Here is a 20,376-nt window from a genome sequence, read left to right as displayed (position 1 = left end):
CTCTCCCCTCCCTGCTTTACCTTTTGTTTTCCTAATTTTGACCTATTTATATTCTCACCGAGATTGTGTCACACTTTTAGCTTCTCTCATTCCTTGCAGTCTCAGAACAGCAGAGACTCTCTATGCCTAAAAAAGGGCAACTGTGCCTGAAAGCTTGCTAAGAACTTTTTTCTAACTACTTAGTTGTTTTAATAAAAGATATCACATCTACTCAGAGAAACTTGCCTACCTATGTCCTTAGACCAACATGGCTACAACCAAAAACAAAGTAAAATCTTAATATTTGCACAAGGCCAGAGGAAGAAGTGATCTCTGAAAACAGACAGGTGCACAAACATCCACCCATAGTCTGACCTGTAAATCCCACTTACAAATACACTAAGGCCAAGCAAAGTTGAAAATGAACAAAGTGGAGAGAGACTTTAATGGGAAAGAGAAATGGTTAGGGTGGATAGGAACAAGTAGGCAGGAAGCTGAGTAAAAGAACGGAGAGATAAGATGAAAAGACAGTAAATAAGAATGGAAAAGATGGTATGAAGAAAGCAACAAAGAGAATGTGAATATAAACAACTGGACAGCTTTACAGCTCTTTTGCAGTCAAAAGAATAACTGCATTATCCACAAGGCAACCATCACACCCAGAAAGGCGTGTGTGTGTGTGGGGGGCACTTTGTCTAAACTAGCAGGAAAAAGGGTCTCTTTAAGAGTCCCCCTTCCCTTTGTCCTGGGAGGAGTCTTCCTCTTTTCTACTTCTCTTGCTCTTTCTCTTTAGGTATGGAACAAGGGGAGGTGCTATCACTTGGGTTAGTTTACAGGACTTCAGTAAAGTATTGGGTATTGCACCCTTTACTTGACCTGTGGAACTGATTATCCTCCACCATGAGGGATTGCTACCATCGCTGGGTATTGCACCTGGGGGAAGTTACAAAAACCCAGTCCCTACAGCCTGAATCAGAGCTGGGATTCAGAGCTCCCAGCTGCTCATAAATGAGAATAACCTAGATTTAGTTTTTTGATATTATGCACATTTGTACTATATGCGCTGTTTGCAACTGGGATGGAATTTTATCCTTCACTACCACATTGGTTGGGACACATTTAAACAACAGCCACTGCATCTTAACTTTCTTTCTATGTCCAGGGCAATGGTATTTTCTTATTCAACAAATCTGCTCTCTGTGTAACTGACCCCATCTGATAACTTTACCAACAAAAACAGTATTTCACTGCAAGGTCAATAGCAATATAGAATAGGTGGATTTTATTCTAATTCACCTGCCCTAAAATAAGACAACTACCAGCTGAGATCTGAATGCAGGATTATCATGGTTGTCTTTTAAAAAATGACGTTAAAATTACAGCATAGGTAGCTGGACATTTAATCTTTCCACTTCAAAATCTTTTGAAAAGGAAGTCGTCAAGTGACAGTGCATTTGGAATCATGTGCAAAATATAATTTTCCAGTTGTACTTTAGTCCCTCATAAAACCAGACATAAAACCGGTACTCTGTACCGAGTAGTTAGTTTTCCTCATATCTTCTACACAAGGATTTAAAAATGGTGTCTGAGTCGTGGAGGATGGCAAAATCCAGGGAGCAACCTGTTAGAAGCTTGTTTGGTGGTATTGTTTACATAACAGGCGTAAGATGGAGGTTTAGGAGCAAAGGATTGCTCAGTTCTATATTCTTCCTAGTTCCTTCCTCTTAGTATGGGGACATGAATGGTAAGAGAAGAATTGGCTGGCACAAGATCTGTCTTGGTCAGCTTACTCCCTGTGGGGGCGGAGAGGGAGGGGTAATTCCTTTCTGGATCGCTCAATTGGCACAAAGAGGCCTCAGAAGAATAAAAAGTTCTGCTCACTAGTTCTTCAAAACCTCATATTAAGGTTCAGGAATTAAAAAGCATTTCTCAGAGCTTCTGTCTTCAATTTTACTATTGTTTGTAATTTGAAAGCTTGAAACTAGAACTAAAGGTTGTTAACTATTACTCTATTTAAGGATCAAATTTATCTGCTGGAGGTAGCTACACGTCATTTTACTTGAAAGTGAAAAGAAAGAGACCACTTGTATATTACTGTTGAAATCCCAACCTATCCTGATGAATTAGATTTTACAAACAGGAATAATGAAAAAAGTAAGAGAAGAGAGTAGCTCAATCAAACCTGCAAAGAGTCTCTTTAAATCTTCACTCACCTTTTTCATGATGCAGTAGATATAGTGATCTTTTTTTCTAATATTTCTTACTATAGTTTAAGTCAGTTTAGTCTCTCTCCAAATTTAAGTCATGTAATCTTACCATGTAACAGTATCTTGTAGTTAAATAATATTATCTTGACTATAAAAAAAAGACCCAGTGTTTTAATAGCTTCTGAATGTCAATGGTAATAAACAAATATTACAGTAAATATGTAAATCCTTTATGTCAAATCCAATGAGCCATTTTTATTTCAACTTCATGCTCTTAAACATGCACCACAAGGAGATCTGGATGTCAATTGCATTTTGATGCCCCCAAAACAATAAGACAGTATTTCCAGGAAGAAGCTGAAAGAAAGAAAGAAGTTGTCTTTCATAACTAATTGCTCACCTAAATAGGTTCCACTGTAGTGACCAGCATATTCAGCATCTTCTGGACGAAGTGTAAAAGCATACAGAACAAAAGCCAAGAAATAAAGCAGAATAGTTAGAAGCCCAGACACAAATGCAGAAGAAGAGTTACTGTAAATGACACCCGTACAAAGCACAGCATAAAAAAGCCATTGATATAAAAACATAAAACAATTTCAGTTGTTTTATATTTTTGCTGGAGGTATTCTGGACTTTTGCAGCATGCATACTACAATATTCTTACCTTTTCACACAGTGCCTTTTCATGACAGCAATGAAAAAAGTATTTTAGAAAGGTATCTAACTTTATAATACTTGCATTTTATCATTACTTTAAAAAGTAGAAAATATGATACCATTTAAGAAAAAGCAAAATTACTTAATGTAAATCAAGCTCTTTGGTAAACTATATTATCAGACTTCAGCTTTAAATTTTGGCTCACTGGATTAGACAGAAAGGTTTTTGATCAAAAATGTGCCCTTTCATTTTATATAAAATGGCTATAATGTATATTTTTACATGCCAGAGGCCCTTTGATCAAAAATATGAGCTACAATTTCTAATGCCTTTATAAACAAAAATCCTTTTAGGTAGGAAAAAAACCCTATAAGAGATTAGTTGCTATTGCTTTAACATATGCTGTGAGTAGCAACCTAGGCTTCACACAAAGGAAAAGAAGTACTTTACATAATATGGGGGGATTTTTTTTTACTGTGTTTCAAACAAATACTCTCCTCAGTATTAATTATATTGGATTTGAAAACAATTAATGAGCTACTGTATTTTGCCACAATGTATGAATAGAAAAACCAGACCCCTTAGTGCCCTGTAATCAAGTCAGAAGCCAATTCCATCCAATCCATCCCACTCAGCAAGTTTTACCAAGGCTACTTCATGTATGGCACTGCTCCTCTTTTTTGCACATACCTTTATTTCCCAGCACTTAAAGAAATGTAAAACCATTTTTAACTATAGGTCAAATTATTGACCACTATGTAAGACATCTAGGATTAGCTTGAGGGATATTTTTTAAACATTTTTTAATATGATTCAATATTATTGATGGTAATATGGAAGCTTTGTGTATATAACATCTCTTATAAACTTTGAACTACATTCAATGTAATTCTAAACACATGTTCTCTAAATAAAATTACTGCGCTATGCAGGGAAACTTTTGTACATGTACCTTCAATTTCCTCTGAGAAGCACAAAGGAAAAAAATAGGAAAGGAAATGATTAGATGGTTGAAAACATAGCTGAAAAACGAAAAGTTAAATCTGAGAAGAAATAAAAATGCACCTACCACACTCAATCGTTTCCTCATCTTAGAACAGCCAAAAAAACAGAGTATTATTGTTTAATACTTTATAAATAGGAAAAAATAGCTATATTGAGCTGCTCTAAAAGCTTTTAGATAAGTATTATATTGCAGAGATACTCAAATTTAGATGGCCTTTAAATGTAAGTTATGCTTGTATAAGAAGCGTTTAAGAAAAAGGAACTCCATCATCATGCATTCTTCATCTTCTGCTGTTGATTTAACAGTTGGGACCTATAACTTGTCCAGTTGTGAGGGACATCTATCTGGAATTAAATTTAGATGCATGCAATGCTGCTAAATCCTCACATGATGATGCGACTGATTTCATCGTAAACCAGGATTTCTACCAATCTTCATGTAATTTTCCACACGTTGGAGCTGCTGCTGCAGCTCAGTTTTAGGAGCTATTTAAGTGTCTTTATTTATAACTACATGAAGTGCCTGGAAAAAGTAAATTATTTATCCTTTAATGTTTATTCTGACACTATCTTATCACAACAACTTACATGTCTAGGAGTCCAAACATACAACTGTAATGTAATATGTACTACAGACATAGTTTGCCAACAGTAAACCAGAACAAGTCCCTAGCAGAACTGGTAGCTCTAAGCTTTTCTTCTCTAATTAGGGGGCTGTTGCCCCCACACCATGGTTAACTGAAATTTCCCCGTATTTCTACCAAGCCTGCCAGATCTCTGCTGGCCAGGTGGCTTAATGGGGGATGTGGCTTCCCTCTGCAGCCCTGTGCATTCTTGTCCTTGGGTGGGAGGGGATGGCAGAGACTCTGTGGCTGTATGCTCATAGGGGAAGCTGGTGTACAGAGTAGCCAGAAAGGGGGAGGTTGTGGGGTTTGTATGGCAGAAGCACAGAGTTTGCTTCTTTCCTTTCTGGCAGCTCCATGCGCCAGCTTCCCCTAGGAGCACAGAGCTGCAGACACTGGAAGGGAGTTTTGTGCAATGAGAACACAGAGCATGCGTCCCTTTTCTTTCTGATGGCTCTATGCTCCTGCTGCGCAAAGCCCCCTCTCGGTGGCTGTGGCACTGCACTCCTAAAGGAAACTAGAACATGGAGCTGCCAGGGGCCTGGTTGGTTTAGAGCTGCTGTGCTGTGCAGGGGGCAGTCCCCTGGCGGTACCAGCCCCAGACTGTAGAGCTTGGGTAGATCATCCACAGAATAGGAGTGGGGAGCCTGGCAGTTGTACAGCCTGGGGTGCTGGAGGCCCCCAAATAGCTTGTGTTGCAGTAATGTTAGTTGGCTTCAAAGGAGAAAAAACAAGCAGAGTAGCATGAGCCAAAGGTACTCCTCACCTGAAGTGGCATAACTTTGAGACGCTTAGAGATCACTTGGCATGAGTTTTCCTGCTTTACTACACTGATGCTCACATTGTAAGGGCCTTTAGCATGGCCTAAGTATAACATGTAACAAGGCCCTAATAGTGTAATATGTTAAATAAATTTGTATAGAGAGAAGAATGCATATACCCAGCTCTGGGGAAAAAGGGAAGGGTGATCCCAGCAAGTCAATATGCTAAACTGGACATGCTGTTCACAAAGATAGGATATGCTAAATGTATTCCCAGGTCCACATGAGTGTCTATGGAGTCCATGGTGTAAAGCCCATGGTTTTTCTCTGGAAGGTGTAAGATTGATTCTTGAGATGGTATTTTTAACTCCTTTTTCATTAGTTTGCATCTCAGGACTCAGAGATAGGATGGTTCACAACTCTGTCTAACGACATACCAAAATGCACCTTTCACCTGTTACTGGTTGGATAGACACAAATGCTCTTTGGTAGGGAAGAGAGAATATTGCAGCATGATATCCAGGTATGGGCCTTTCTAGGGCACCTGGAAAGCCTATTTACAAGTTCTATTTATTTATACAGAAGGTGACTGTGTGCCATTAAGAGGTTGTGAAGAGGACACTAGCTGATTCACTCAATCTGGAGTCTTCTAAAAACCTGGAGGACTTTTTTGACTGAGGTAAAGCCTTGGGATGCTTCTGACTTTCTTGGGAGTCAGCCTAGTCCTGTGATTCTGAAAATGACAAGTCCTCTTGAGGCTAGACCTGCAATGATAATTCAGTTTCTTGGGAAGTACTATTCCCTTTTTCCTTGCTAACAAGTTGAGGTGAAGGTTGCAAGACTGACCCTTGCATTATTTCACTTGATAGAAAGACTGTTATCCCCGTATCTCCTGTTGTACAAGTTCGTAAGTTTTTATTTTACCTCCTGTTGCAGGAGACAGAGCCACAGATGTCTGTAATCACACATTTTTGAAGAGAGACCAAAAGACACTCCTGTTCCATATCGTGTGAAGATGCTACAGATGCCCTGTCCAAAGACCCTTATTTCAGAATGAAATCTGGTATTTTGACAATTAACTCATTATATGCAAAATAATATGGGATGACAAACTCTCTCTCTCTCTCTCTCTATATATATATATATATAGTTTCTCTCTTCAAAAATGTGTGATTACAGACATCTGTGGCTTTGTCTCCTGCAACAGGAGGTAAAATAAAAACTTGCAAACTTGTACAACAGGAGATATGGGGATGGGGATAACAGTCTTTTTTTTATATATATATCTATATATAGATATATATATATATATAGGGGTACACACACACACACACACACACACACACACTTCCAAGTTCAGAAACTAGCAGGGTGGTACGGAAGCACTGTATGTCCATTGTCTATAAATCAGATGGGAAAAGATGAATGGACTTCATGTTTTTGTCCCAAGAACTTGGACTTCTGAAGTTAAGGAAATGGTTTGAATCATCCTTGTAATAATCTGAGGATATCTGACTTTTCTAAGGCATTATGTGGCGTCACTAAGTAGGAAGAGCAGAAACAATATGGCATCGTACTAACTGCCAAGTGTTGTGCTGAGGTACCTGAAGCAGCTTCCAATGCTGGTTCCCTTACTACCATTACTGCCTCTCTTCCCCTTTTGGCTACTGTGTTCCACCTTGGTTTTCTTAACTACTTAGTCTATAGTAAATAAAAGTATTCAGGAAACCACCAGGTCCTGACAGCTCTTGGTGCAGTGACACAGCACTCACCTAACATTGCTAAAACTGGTTATTAGCTAAATGCCAGTTAGTTAACATGATAATCACCAACCCCTACCAAAGCTGGAGGTCAGTTACCAGGTCACAAAGGGTGAAGTTACACATTACACTTAGACCATGCTAAATCTGTGGAATGTTAAGCAGTGTTCAAGTCAGAGTGTACTGTGATCAGTCGCACATTAAGGCTTAATACTAGGGCTGTGCAAAACAGCACCGTTGCATTTTGCCGTTTTGACAGAACAGCGTTTCATGTCAAATTTAATTTTGATTTGAACCTGCTGTTCTGTTTTGTTCTGTCGAAACAGTTTCATTGTTTTGACGCTGTTTCAACATTTCATCTATAGGCTATAATGGAGAAGCTTGAAACAGCCTATAACTTTGTCATTTCTGCCCTGATTTGGATGAAACTTGCAGGAATGGTAGTCTCTTCTGAGGGCATGAAGCCTCTCAAGTTTCCAGGAGATAGGTGCAGGGGTTTCAGGGAAACTGCACCTCAAAGTCTTGAAAGCAAAAAACTCATGTCACGTGTATGTGTTAAGCCACAGCAGAGTCAAAACTGCAGGCTTGCTAGCCCCTGCTGAAGCAATGAAGCCTGCCATGTTTCAAGGAGATAGATGCAGGGGTTTGGGGGAAACTGTACCTCAAGCTGTGGACAAGCAACTCTTGTGATATGGGTAACTCTGCGTGTTATGGTGCAGGGGCGTGAAAGCTGCAGGCTTGCTAGCCCCTGCTGAGGCCATGAAGCCTGCCAGCTGTCAAGGAGACAGGTGCAGGGGTTTCTGGGTTCTGGGGCCCTGCACCTCTGGCTGCTGACAGGCAAAACTTGTGCCATGGGTGCTTGTGGGCCTGTGTTTGTCTTGGGGCACAGGGGGGTGAAAACTGCAGACCTGCTAAGCCCTGCTATGGCCACGAAGCCTGCCAGCTGTCAAGGAGATAGGTGCAGCAGGGGTCTGGGTTCTGGGGCCCCGCATCTCTAGCTGTTGACAGGCAAAACTCATGACATGGGTGGGTGACACTGTATGCGTGTTAAGGTGCGTCCTCACTCAACTGACACGAAGGCAGAAAGCAGGGCAGTTCAAACAATGCTGCCTTTTATGCAGTTTTTCCATACCTCTCCCAAAGCACTGGGATTGGAAGGGACCTTAGGAAAGGATAACAGTCACTGGCAAGATGCACAGTCAATAATGACAGCACTCTTCCCCCCCCTCAACTTTAGTTTCTGTTTCCCTGCAGGCAAGCCCAGCTTGAGCTTCAAAACATTTCAACTTGCCTCATTTCATTTCGAGACTGTCTGAAAGCTCTCCGTTTCATTTCAATTTTGCTGCTTTGAGCTCAAAACAAGTCAAAACAGTATTGAAATGAAACTGCTGGTAAAATTTCGCACAGCCCTACTTAATGCCATTTACTGCCTGCACAGCTCTGACTTGCCACTGGAGGGCTGGTGACCAGAAGCATAGCTAGAAGCCAAGCCACCTGGGCTCTATCCCTGCTTTATTACAGAGACAGAGGAGGGATTGGGAGCAGTGCACCCTGGGATGCTAGAAGACTGCAAACTGCTCATTTTATCTTCATGGAGCAGACTGAAGTTACCCTAACATGAGCATGAGCATGGCCCAGAGTTAACCTCTGTCTGAAGAGATGCAACTCTGAGGTACTCTATGAGCACTTAGCATGAGTTAATTAGCTTTAATGTGTGGACACTCACATTTGTGTGTCCTTAGTATGATATACGCATATTGTGTAACTTCATCCTTCAAAGATTCATAGATTGTAAGGGGCTGGAAGTGACCTCGCAAGATCATCAGGTCCACCCTTACAGCATAAATCATTGCTACTACTAGCAGCTTTGTGTATATGAAATAAGTGCACAGAGACAGCAAATATTTACATGTGTATGGTACCAAAGGTAAAGACAGACCAGACTGGTATAGTTTGCCATACCAATAAGATATTATGGAATTGAAACAGGTAGCTCCCAGGAATGAACTAAGAGACTAATAACTCATTGGAAAGCAAGGAACAATTAAGAAAAAAGAATGATAGAGATGATAGAAGAGGAAGCACTAGAGAGAGGGAGAAAAAAAAAGATGAGGAAAAATATACTCTTCAGAGAGATAATGGAAATGCAAGGGAGAATTAATGATTTTATACATTATTCAGTATAGAAATGCTGTATTTGGGATACAAAGATCTTTTAATTAAAAAGTATTTATAACTGTTTAGGGGTCTCATGGGAATGGCCTTCACTATTTACAAGGTTCAAAACCTTGGGCCACTTAAAAAAAAAAAAGACCTGAACTGCTGGCCTCCAGAGAGCCATAAAGAAGTAGGGCTCGAAGGGACTTCCAGAGGTCATCTACTCCAAAACCTTGCCTGAAGCAGGATCATCCCAATCCAAACCACCTCATAAAACCACAAACTAAACTCTACATAAAATTACAATCAACCCTGACACAACAAAGACCTAACACCCTAACCTGCCACAGGGAAATCAGGGGAAACCAAGGCAGCCAATATCCTGTTTCTATAAATGCTGTCAATATATACTCAAGAGGTCCCAAGCTAGAGGGCCATGCCCCCTGCAGGAAGACAAAGACCCCCACAGTCCATACAAATCTGACCATGGGGTAAAATTCCTTCCTGACCCCAAATATGGAAATCAGTCTAACACTGAGTGGAGGGGCAAGACCCCCTAGCTGGAATCTCTGGCTTTGCTCTCAACAGGAGTATTGGCACACCCCAGTTGAAGTCCCCAGCCTTGGCTGTAGCCAGTCCAGCCCTGTGTTAGATTTAACTCTTGTTCTTCCTTCACCATGTTTTTGTTAAATGAATTTTGTCAAAGGCTCGTAGGCCTATAATTAGACCCAACAGTTTTGTTCTAGCCCCTGAATATAAGTAAATGTTACTCTATTGCTCAAGCTTGGCTTGGTTCCAGTAAGCAAGTAAGGAACCACAATGAACAAGAATCTGGATTTACAGCAGTCATGTCCAAATGTGAACAGAATGTACTTGATTCAGTAGATGCAAACAGCCAAGAATTGCAATTAGGGTTTGAACTGTTTTATAATGTTCATTTTGAGGTGCTGATTGTGTGTACGTGTGATTGGGGAGACAGTGGAGAGAAAAGGGGTTGTGAAACAAAGGGATTTTTCATTAAAAGTAAATCTAAGGTGATCAAATTTGATTTCATTATAATATGTTCAATTTGAATATCTCTACCAGGATTATTTCAGAAGTGAAGGACTGCCTCATGGTTAATGCCTGGGATTCAGTGCAGAGATATTTAGAATCTAGTCTCACTTTTCCACTGTTGCTTTGTATGATGTTGAGAAATTTGAACTCTGTGTAAATTTAATTATCCATTTCATGATCTCGGAAACAAATATTTGTAAAACATTATGGGATCTTTGGATGGAAGACACTACAAATGCCAAGTGATCTGTGAACAAAAATGCTAAGTTAACACAACAGGTATGTCTATACTGATACACGGGGTCAATAAGGAATCAACCCTCAAACAGCTCACATGAGCTATTCTTCTCCATCTATATCTTAACTTTCAGCCCATCCAAAAGTCATCCACATTGTGCTGCCTACTTAGAAAACAGAGGCCTTCTAGAGATTAGCCTGTAGACTACCTCTCTTTTCTTGTATGTAGCAAAGACAGAAAGCAGAGTGTGAGAAACTCTTTACAAAAGTGAGGAACAGGTAATTGTGACATTGTTGCTAGCACACTTGGACTAAGGTCTGCACAACAGGGGATGCTCCAAAACACACTACAGAAAAGGAAGAACTACAGCTCAAATGAGGAAGAGTCAACTTCAAACCCTGAAGTTCAACAGAAGTTCCAAGGTTGGCCTGGACCATTGCCAGAGGCCACACAAAGGGCTTTACACCATAGGTGGCTGGTCTTTATGGATTTTAGAGGGTATCTTAAGATTGACTCTAGTAACAGGTGCAGGCAAAACCTAAGAGTAATATTGCAATATATTGTTTTTTGATATAATTGTATGTACATGGGGTGTTAATGTATCAAACATAATGTACATAGATGCCAGGAGTGGATAGGTGATCAAACTTGAACGGTCTTATTGTAAGAAGCTGTAAAGTCCTACTATACATTTCTTCTAAATGTTTGGCTCTCAAAATTGGTATGTACAATGAATTCATTCTTTTATTCTGTTTAAATTTTTTTGTTGGCAGAATGTGGCCTTCAATCCACAAGACACTCATCTCTGAATAAACTGGTTACATCTTGTTTGAATGAATACCATTTGGCTGCATTTAAATATTTCCTCTTGCTCATGTGGTGCCAATCACATATGGTTAAATCAAAATTTAAAAGTAAAATATGTTTTAAAGCCTTAAAAAGACTATATGATGATGACTTTGCCACAATAAGCATCTACGCTGAACACTGAAATACAAAATAAACAGCTTTTCAATGAAGATGTTTGAACATCTCTTTCCATCTTTGAGAATTTTTTCCTTTAGTCAATGCCAGTTACGGGTTACAGCAAGTATAAAGTATCCTTGAAAATGACAAACTGTTTCTTCATACCAGAAACCACACGTGTTGGAGCATACGAACAAACAATCCATGCTATTAAGGCAAAACTAAAGTTTACATCAAAGGAAAGTCATGCCCAGTTGGTATATTTACAATTCAGTGAATTGGGCATATTAACTATTTTGCTGATTATTGAAGTAATTTTATATTCCTTTCCAAGAGATTAGATAATTTCTTTATCAAAAAAGTGAACAGTACCAAACTACAGATATAAAAAGTTTGGCTTCTGTTGGCCACAACTGCACTACTTAGAGTATTTCACCCCCTCATGCTATTTTCTGAATAGTTTTCCATTCACACAGGATCTTATTACACCTCATCTTAGCCTAAATGGAAGCTTTTTACACTGCCTGTGGACTACCCCATTCAGCCATTAATGTGTGTGTGTACTGGGGAGTCATATTTATAATATTCCCCCAGTAAAAATTATCTTCCTAAATTTTTATTCACTTAACTCAAAGAGCTAAGTTTTTAAAACTTCACCCAAAGTGTACAAGTTTCTAATAAGGAATAGGAAAACTTTGCTGAAGTTTGAACTGGGTTTTGATTTAAAGCTAGCATATGAAAACACCATGCTGAACATGTACAATTCGGACATCTCTGCTTTAAAGTTTGTAATTCTTGTAAAAAAAAGAGTTCTGAAAGTGCATATTCCAAAAATAAACCAAACAGCTTAATTGCAACCTCTGAACATGGGCCTTCCAACTCCTAGACTAGGCGTGGGTCCCTCAGTTCCTCCCAGCCCAGATACAGGGGGCAGCCCAGGTCATGATGCATTCAGCTGATCCCGCTGGCCCCAGGTGTGAAGGAAAGATGGGGCAGCATGGCAGCTGGACCTGCTTCTAGCAGCCCTAACAGCAGTGTCTACTTCCAGCAGCGGCCACCCTCAGACCCGGCCCTGCTGCTCAGGCACCCTAGTAAGTTTGCCTCACACCCGCTGCCAGACGCAGGATCCGTGTGGGCAGAGCACATGGCCAGGTGGATGGGATGGGACCACATGAGGGTGGGGAGCAATGTTTGGGAGGGGACTGGGCAAGCGAAGTTGGGGTCATAGGCCAGAATCTTGGGACAGTGATGGTACAGGACTGGGGCAGAGCTGCGATCTGCTCCCTGCTCCCCACACGCCCCTGCAATGGACATGGGTTACGTGGTCAGGGTGGATCATGGCTCTACCCTGGCCCCAACCCCATGCTGACACTGCCCCAAGATCCTGGTCCCGGCCCCAGATGTAACTCCCCACTCTCCCATGGCCCTATCCTCTCCACTTGCCCATGCACCCTGCCTGTGTAGGTCCTGGCCAGTTTCCATGGAGACTAGTGGGGTAGTGACAGCATGGGGCTGGAGCTGGGGCTTTGGGCAGAGCTATGATCCACTCCCTGCATGCCGCTGCCTGGAGAACCAGCACCTGTTGCAGGGGTGTGTGGGCAGGAGATGATGCCTCTGCTCTTGGCCATGATGGGGCCCAGGCTCAGATCTCGGGGAGTGGCATCTGGGAGCAGGACAGGCGGGTGCATGGGACCAGGGCTGGGATTGCAGGGCCCTGTCACTGCCCTGTGATCTCAGCCCCAGCACCGCTTTCCCATCTTGCTCCCAGATGCCACTCCCCTGGATCTCAGTCCTGGCCCCATCTGGGCTGAGCGCAGAACACAGTCACGATCTGCTGCTCACATGCCCCTGGCAACAGGTGCTGGTTCTGTGGGCAAAGGCATGTGGGGAGCAGATTGCGGCTCTGTTTTAGGCCCCGGCCCCAGCCCCATGCTGTCACTGCCTCATGATCCCGGAGTCTCCATGAAGACCAGTTGGGACCCACATGGCCATGTGGATGTGATGAGGTCACTTGTCTTAGGGAGTTTTGGTGAGCTGCTGCGTAGGCAAGTGGGTGGTGGTGGTGGTGGGATGCTGACCCAGCCCACGATGCCTCATCAGAACTCCCCATGTAGCCCATAGACCCAAATAATTGCCCACCCCTGTGCTAGACAGGCAGCACTTTGGCTAATTATCCCTTCTTCCATCCTCACCAGTGAGGGCTTTGGCTTTACCTGTTTTATTGATACAGATGACATATTTTGTCTGAATTTCTATGCTCTGTGGCTTTGCATCATAAACAGATGGATTCCTAGAGGAACCAGTATAGTTCTTGTTAATACTGCAGCATGAAGCATGCATTTCCTGGAGGGCTCAGGCAATAACTGTGCATGTTCTCATAGAGAAATGAGTGTAGAACTCAAAAGGACAGGTGATCGCCTTCCTCTATCCTCCCACATTAAGTTAAAGCTTGTCTTTACATTCAAAGCCCTACAAATGGAGGGTGGATTTAAGAATAGGAACCATTAGGCAAGCACATTTGGGGGTGTAGAGGTTTAATGTGGCTCACACTGACTATGCTGCAGGATTAAGATGAGGAATAGAAGGACGCTGGAAATAAGGACAAGAAAATTCTGATGCTGAAAGGAAGGAGGAAACAGAGGTTAGGAGACAAAGCATGGATGCAAATGAGCTCTCAGCAGTCTATAAATTTAGCTTTAATAGGTTGCCAGCATCTTGTGTTGTGTGCAGAAATAACAACAACAAAAATATTTGGGAATGAAATATTTAGTATGTTGTCTCACATGGCTCTATTCCTTTTCTTTTCCTTCACATTTTTCTTTCCTTCTGCTGTATATCTTAACCTACATATTTCTATTGTCAGGGCTGTTTTATCAATCAAATATTTCTGCAGCATTAATTATGAAACAAAAAATGTCTAGTGGCAGTTAACACTGCAGTAGGGGAGACACTATCAACTCCTTCTCTACTCAGCCTGGGTGAGACCGCAACTGTCGTACTGTGTCCAGTTCTGGGCGCCGCACTTCAGGAAGGATGTGCGGAAGCTCAAGAGAGTCCAAAGAATGGCCACACACATGATTAGAGGCCTAGAGACCAGGTCATATGAGGAGAGACTGAAACACTTGGGATTGTTCTGCCTGGAGAAGAGAAGACTCAGAGGGGACTTGGTGGCAGCCTATAAGTATATCAAAGGCATACATCAGGACCGAGGGGAGCATCTGTTCACCAAGGCCCTCCAGGGGAGGAAAAGAAATAATGGGCACAAGCTGATTGAGGATCGCTTCAGGCTAGACATAAGGAAAAGCTTTACAATTCAAGTGCCAAAGGTTTGGAACACGCTCACCCCAGAGGTGATACAGTCATCCACCCTGGCGATCTTCAAAAAGCATCTTGATCCCAGCAGTCTTGCCTGTCCAAGTGCAGTGGGGCTGGACCTGGTGATCTATAAGGTCCCCTCCAGCTCCTAACAACTATGAAACTTAAAATCTTAATAGCAAGAAAATAAGAGTAAAAGGAATAGATATATATGAGCTTTTCTTTCAACCTTCATGTTATGTACATGGCCGTCCCATAATGCACTTGTATGTTCCATAAGGCTTTCAACAGTTTTCCTTTCCAAGTCCAATAAATCTCTCAAAGGAATATGTTTCCCCAATTTATTATGAACTTGAATGCAAAACCTTAAACAAAGACATTATATGGTTTTTATATTAATTTATCAACATATTATCACATCTTTTACATATTCCACATAGTTAGAAAGTGATTATAGCTGAATATTAGGGAGGTCATTATTAAGGTGTTATATTAAAAGACTGAGTTTCACCAAGCCATCATTAAAAACTCAAAGAGAAAACTCAAATAGTATATTCTGTGTTTTGGTCACTGGCATTTCAATGAAACTTCTCTAAAAATAAAAAGTTCAATGGGCCAGTCAGAACTGAACTCTAACACTATAACACTACAAATATTGCTCCACTGTCATTCTACGCGCCCCTTACTTTTCTACCTTCCTCTCCCCAAGTCCATTCACTTGTGTTGTGTTATCCCACTGAATACAATTTGCTCCCATCTCTCCCATCATCCTATTCTAATCTTCCTCTCTCTCCACATCATCAGTGTCACATCCCTAATTTTCTTCTGCTTTCCCCATCCCTAATGTCTCCCTTTCCATTATTTCACCCATGTTATCTTTTATTTGTGCTGACAATTTTCCTGTCACCTTACTTGTAGAGTCACTCCACTACTACATAACGTCCCTATTTTCTAAGGGAAAAATATGATTTTCACTCATGTTTTAATGCAACATGCATAGTTTTGCCCCCATCCTCTAACACTATGTGATAGAGCTTCATACCCTGCTAATATGTGCAATTTGTTTTTTAATTAAGCACTTCTTTGTGCTTTATACTGCCACAGGATTTACTTATTTCTGGTAGATGCATTTGTTTATATAACAGTTGACTCTGCAGACAGGAGACTTAAAATTGCTACCTGCTTGTGCTTTAGTTAAATTCTCTTAGCATTTTACTATAAACTTATCTGTCTGATAAATGTATAGCCATGACTTTTTTAAATGAACAAACTGTCAAAGATCAAAGTCTTTGGTCTCAGATGCCGATGGCAAAAGGTCAAAGGCCATGCTAGCACAACAAACCCAGTAATTAAAGTCTCACACCATTACCCCTCACCAACTTAAATTTAAAGCGCATGCGTAATCGTGCACAGCTGGGCTAGCATGAAACCTGAGCAAACAAAGAAAGTCCGTTTGTAGTCATGATTGGCAACCTGTTAATTATTCATGCCTGGTGTACAGTGATAGGCCACCCTGCCAACTATAACTTTGAGAAAGTTTCCGCCCAGAGCGGAGAACTCCGTGTACACCTAGGAGACACAGTCAGCAAACTGGCCATTCACAGACATCTCCCTGCCACCGATTCTCTTCCTGGTGTACCCCACCTTTGCTAGCATGACTATCGTCCTTGTAAAAAGCTCTTGGCGGTCCGTGGACCACAGTAGCTTACGTGAATTGCTCAGAACCTGTACCAAGCAAGCTCTCAACCTACGCTGCAGTCACTGAGTAGCGTAAGTACAAAATAAACTTCCTCAGTAACCAATATGCTTCAGCCGCCTGACTCCTACTCACTGCTGCTACCCTCCTGTCCGATCACTGATCCTACCCGCACCAAGCCGGTCGTGACGACCCAGGCTCGTGGGTCACAAGGTGCACCGGTCTTCTGGCGTGACACAAACCACCCCCACAAATGCTAAAAGTAAAAATTGAAATTGCTACTGAAGAGCTTGTCTAATCCCAACTGTGCAGTTGGTCCAATAAAAGCTATCACTCAGAAAGCCTTGCCTCTTGCATATTTTTGAACCATCAGAGCTACAACAACACTTTAACATGACCAAAATCTAAGTAAGTTCTTTTCTGTTATGAGTCTATACTTGAATGCATAACATTGCTAATTTATATAATAATTTTGCTATGCATTTGAGATTATGGACAGAATACAAATACTACAATCCACCACGCATTTAGTTAGCTCCTCTTTCCAACAAAGTAAGAATTCTGATTTCTCTTTAGAAGTTATTTCTGTAAGGAAGGCTAGCAATCTTGCACTAGGTTATTATACATGCTGCTGGCTGTTTTAGGTCTCTGTTTGGGTGGCTCCACTGAATATTATATGTATAATACTAAGCCTAACACAGTATTTCTTCCACTACTTGAGCTTTACTAAGGCTTCTATCCCTTCATACACTGAGAAAACAAAAGACATGCAGAATACAATGACAAACACCCACTGGGCTTTAGTCAGGGTATCCTTTCACAGACAGTGAACTTGCAAATGAAACCTTGTAACTTGAATACCCTTTAAATGACCTTTCCCCCCACCAAACCTGCCACCAGTATCCAGAATCTGTCAAAGTAAGCTGTCACCTGCAAAAGCTTATGCCTCTCTGAACCAATTAATCTCTAAGGTGCCACCCTGCCCTGCTTTCTGACCAATATCCAGAACAGTAATAGACCTCACTAAGGCTAAATGAGAAGGGAAAACCACCTCCACTAAAGCACTGACAATTCTATGCTGCCATGGGAACATACAAACCAACCACTAGATTACTGCTGCAGATTTTACCTGCTGAAGCAATCTTCTCTTTTTGTACACAATACAAACATACAGACATTTATTTCACTATAACTCAATGAGAAGCCTTGTCCTTTGACTTAGTACTTTTGAAACTTGGGTTTCAACAGCTCCACATTTGAGGGATGCCACAAACACACTTTAGAGAAGACTGACAAAAGGAGAAAGGCGAGATGGAAACCGCTGTGGATGAAACTGGGTCTAACTTGAAAATACCTTATTGTGAAGGATCAGAGAAGCAGCTATAGGATGAAGCAGCTGAATCCTCCCACTTTCATGGTGTAAGTGATATTTATGAGCAAGGCCTGGTTAATAGCCAGAAAGAAAAATTAAATCTTTAGACTTGAAGGCAATGGAGAACAGAGTGTATATAAAAACTTAACTGAGGCTCCAGACAGTCTAAATGAAATGATTCTGGCTAACTTCACAAAGCCAGTAAGTACATAAAGAACCACCACCAGGAAAGCCTGTCAAGGGGACCCCTGAAGGCTCCATGCAGTATACAGTGGGGTACCATTTCCTTTTTTCCCCTAACTCTCCCAGGTAAATTCTGGGATGAGATGAAGCAGCAGAAATCTGCATCTTACTCATTATTTCTGAACCAGAAAGATAATTTTCCCCAAGTGATGGTAGGTTCTTCTTGTCTTAACTTTAGGTTGGTGGTCATTGGTCTGACATACTCTGACCATCTTGAAAGGAGAATTGAAAAATTTTAAACAGTGCTTCTTGCAAGCTGTGGAACACTGGATCCTGAGCCAAAGGAAGAAATTTGAGATTGATTCAATTAGTAATTTTAAACATTGTGAACAAGAGGGATATCCCTAGAGCAACCAAACATGTCACATCTGATCTGAGTTTCCTCAGTACCCATGGTATCAGTGATTTCTTCTTCTCCCCTACTTGTAACAGCTACAAAACTTGAGTCTCTTCACAACCACCAAAAATAGAACAAGATCTGCAACACTTCCCAGGGCAACCTGTATTGTTCTGGGGAAATGGATCTTCTTATAAGCTAATCTGTCTGGATATCAAGTTTTCTGACCAACTAGGTAGCTATAAAGGATGTCAGGTGACATGCTACCCAGTCCATTATAACTTCTTCAACCAATCTGCTTCTAATGTCACCTTCCCCAATGCTGTCTGATACAACAATTTTATCTCTTGTTTAGATCAGTATAGCTTGTTTTCCCATCAGCTTCTGACCCACAGTATTCACATACAGGAAGGAGTTAGATTTCTCAATCTCATAACAAGGCTCTGGATGATGATAAAGTGCATGACCTTGGAAAGAGTAACCTCTATAGTGAACTTTTTTCAAGACTTCCTAGTTACCCTCAAAGAAGAAGCAAGTGGTGTGTTCTTCCTTGAGATTTGACCTAAGAAAATGTCATGGTCGTGTAAATTCTTCCTAGATGTACCTAGGACTTTACACACTTTTTATATGAAGACTTGCTCCATAATAAAAACCCTTGCCTGGTCCCAGGGCAAAGGATGGCTTTCATCTCAGAATAATGCCTTCTCATACCCAGTAGTCTTGAGAAAGTTGTAAGCAGCAGATAGTGAAAGATTGCCCCAGAGGGTATGAAGTAAGACAGACCTATAAATGCAACTTCCAGAGCTCTCCTCTTCCCCAGAAAGTCATCTCATTGTCAAAATCGAGAGTCTGATGAAATGGATAAGGCTTAGATGCCTGACTGCACATTCCCTGTTAGGCTGAAGCTTCAAGAGAGTTTATGTGGACGGGGCTTTCTCTTCATCTGATCTCCACACAGAATTAGAGGCATTAATCAGGGCTGTGAATAAAGGGTACACACCACAGCTTTCTCTGAGTCATAGCCTACTTCCCTCAGTACTTAGAAAGAAGACCTACATCTTCTAAGGTCTACCAACTGTCATACAAAGGCTCCAAAGCACAAAAAGCCTACCACAGAGGAAACTACAATGGGCATACTGTTGTTGTACCACCGGATGCACCTCTTGGAAGGTACTACTGACTAATGCTTGAGAACCATTTGTTTAAAAACTTCAAGATAGTGAAAAACCAGAAGAGAAGCTACACACTAGAAGCATAAAAGCTTATTGACAATGATGCACAGCAAATTGATCTGGAGCTTACAGGAACAGATAAGTCATAAGCAGAAAGTGCTCATCAGAAAAAAGGTTACTGAGTAACAAAATACTTAAAATGCTATGAAACTGGAATTAATCTTGTGTCAACATATTATGATTTAGCCCTTTGGGCTCCACAATACATTATTGGGGTATTTTCATTCAATATTGCTGACTGAGTAACAAAGATTGCTAAAACCTGAGAGCTGTTTAAGCAGTATTTGACTAAAGGGAACAAAAGTTGTAAATTTGGGAAAAGTCCATCATTGGAAAATTTCAGATACATAACATAATATTTCATAATATAACAGTGCAAACTCTAACAACCATTTTGCTATTATAGCCAACACACTCAGTTTTGTAATAACTTCAGTGGTATAATTTTGGGGAAAGAAAAGCCACTGATGGAAACTTCAGGATTGGGTTTTGTAAATTTCTAGTTAAAAATTTAAATGTTTTCATTTCATATTTAGATCTGATCATAGACTGATTGAGCACAATGAGAAGTATTTTGTTATGAGCCTGCACAACTAAAAGAAATAACAGGTCATGTGAAATAGGCACTGATACTTAAACCATATGCTGATGTAAATTCAAATGGAGAGAAAGTATTTATTTCAATGTATTTCATAGATTTCATAGACATTAGGGCTGGAAGGGACCTCGGGAGATCATCGAGTCCAGCCCCCTGCCCAAAGGGCAGGAAGT

General features: G+C 41.1%; 1 protein-coding gene across 5 annotated transcripts in view; it reads right to left on the bottom strand.

The window, feature by feature from the left end:
• The window catches only part of MPP7 (membrane palmitoylated protein 7), a 243,391-nt gene that overhangs the window by 40,701 nt on the left and 182,314 nt on the right, over positions 1-20,376 (bottom strand). For 2 of the 5 annotated variants that reach the window (XM_019531481.1, XM_019531494.1), the window contains exons 12-14: positions 3,914-3,934; positions 3,797-3,808; positions 2,587-2,628 (exon numbers count right to left, since the gene is read on the bottom strand). The exons of 1 other annotated variant lie outside the window; for it this stretch is intronic. In XM_019531481.1, the coding sequence (XP_019387026.1) occupies positions 2,587-2,628; positions 3,797-3,808; positions 3,914-3,934 (75 nt within the window). The remainder of the gene's footprint in view (positions 1-2,586; positions 2,629-3,796; positions 3,809-3,913; positions 3,935-20,376) is intronic. 2 more of the 5 variants (XM_019531489.1, XM_019531504.1) reach the window with 2 other exon arrangements.

The sequence above is a fragment of the Crocodylus porosus genome, unplaced genomic scaffold (genome assembly GCF_001723895.1).
Source record: "Crocodylus porosus isolate Cpor-Errol unplaced genomic scaffold, CroPor_comp1, whole genome shotgun sequence".
Taxonomy (NCBI): Eukaryota; Metazoa; Chordata; order Crocodylia; family Crocodylidae; genus Crocodylus; species Crocodylus porosus.
This window is presented reverse-complemented; position numbering and strand designations above follow the sequence as displayed.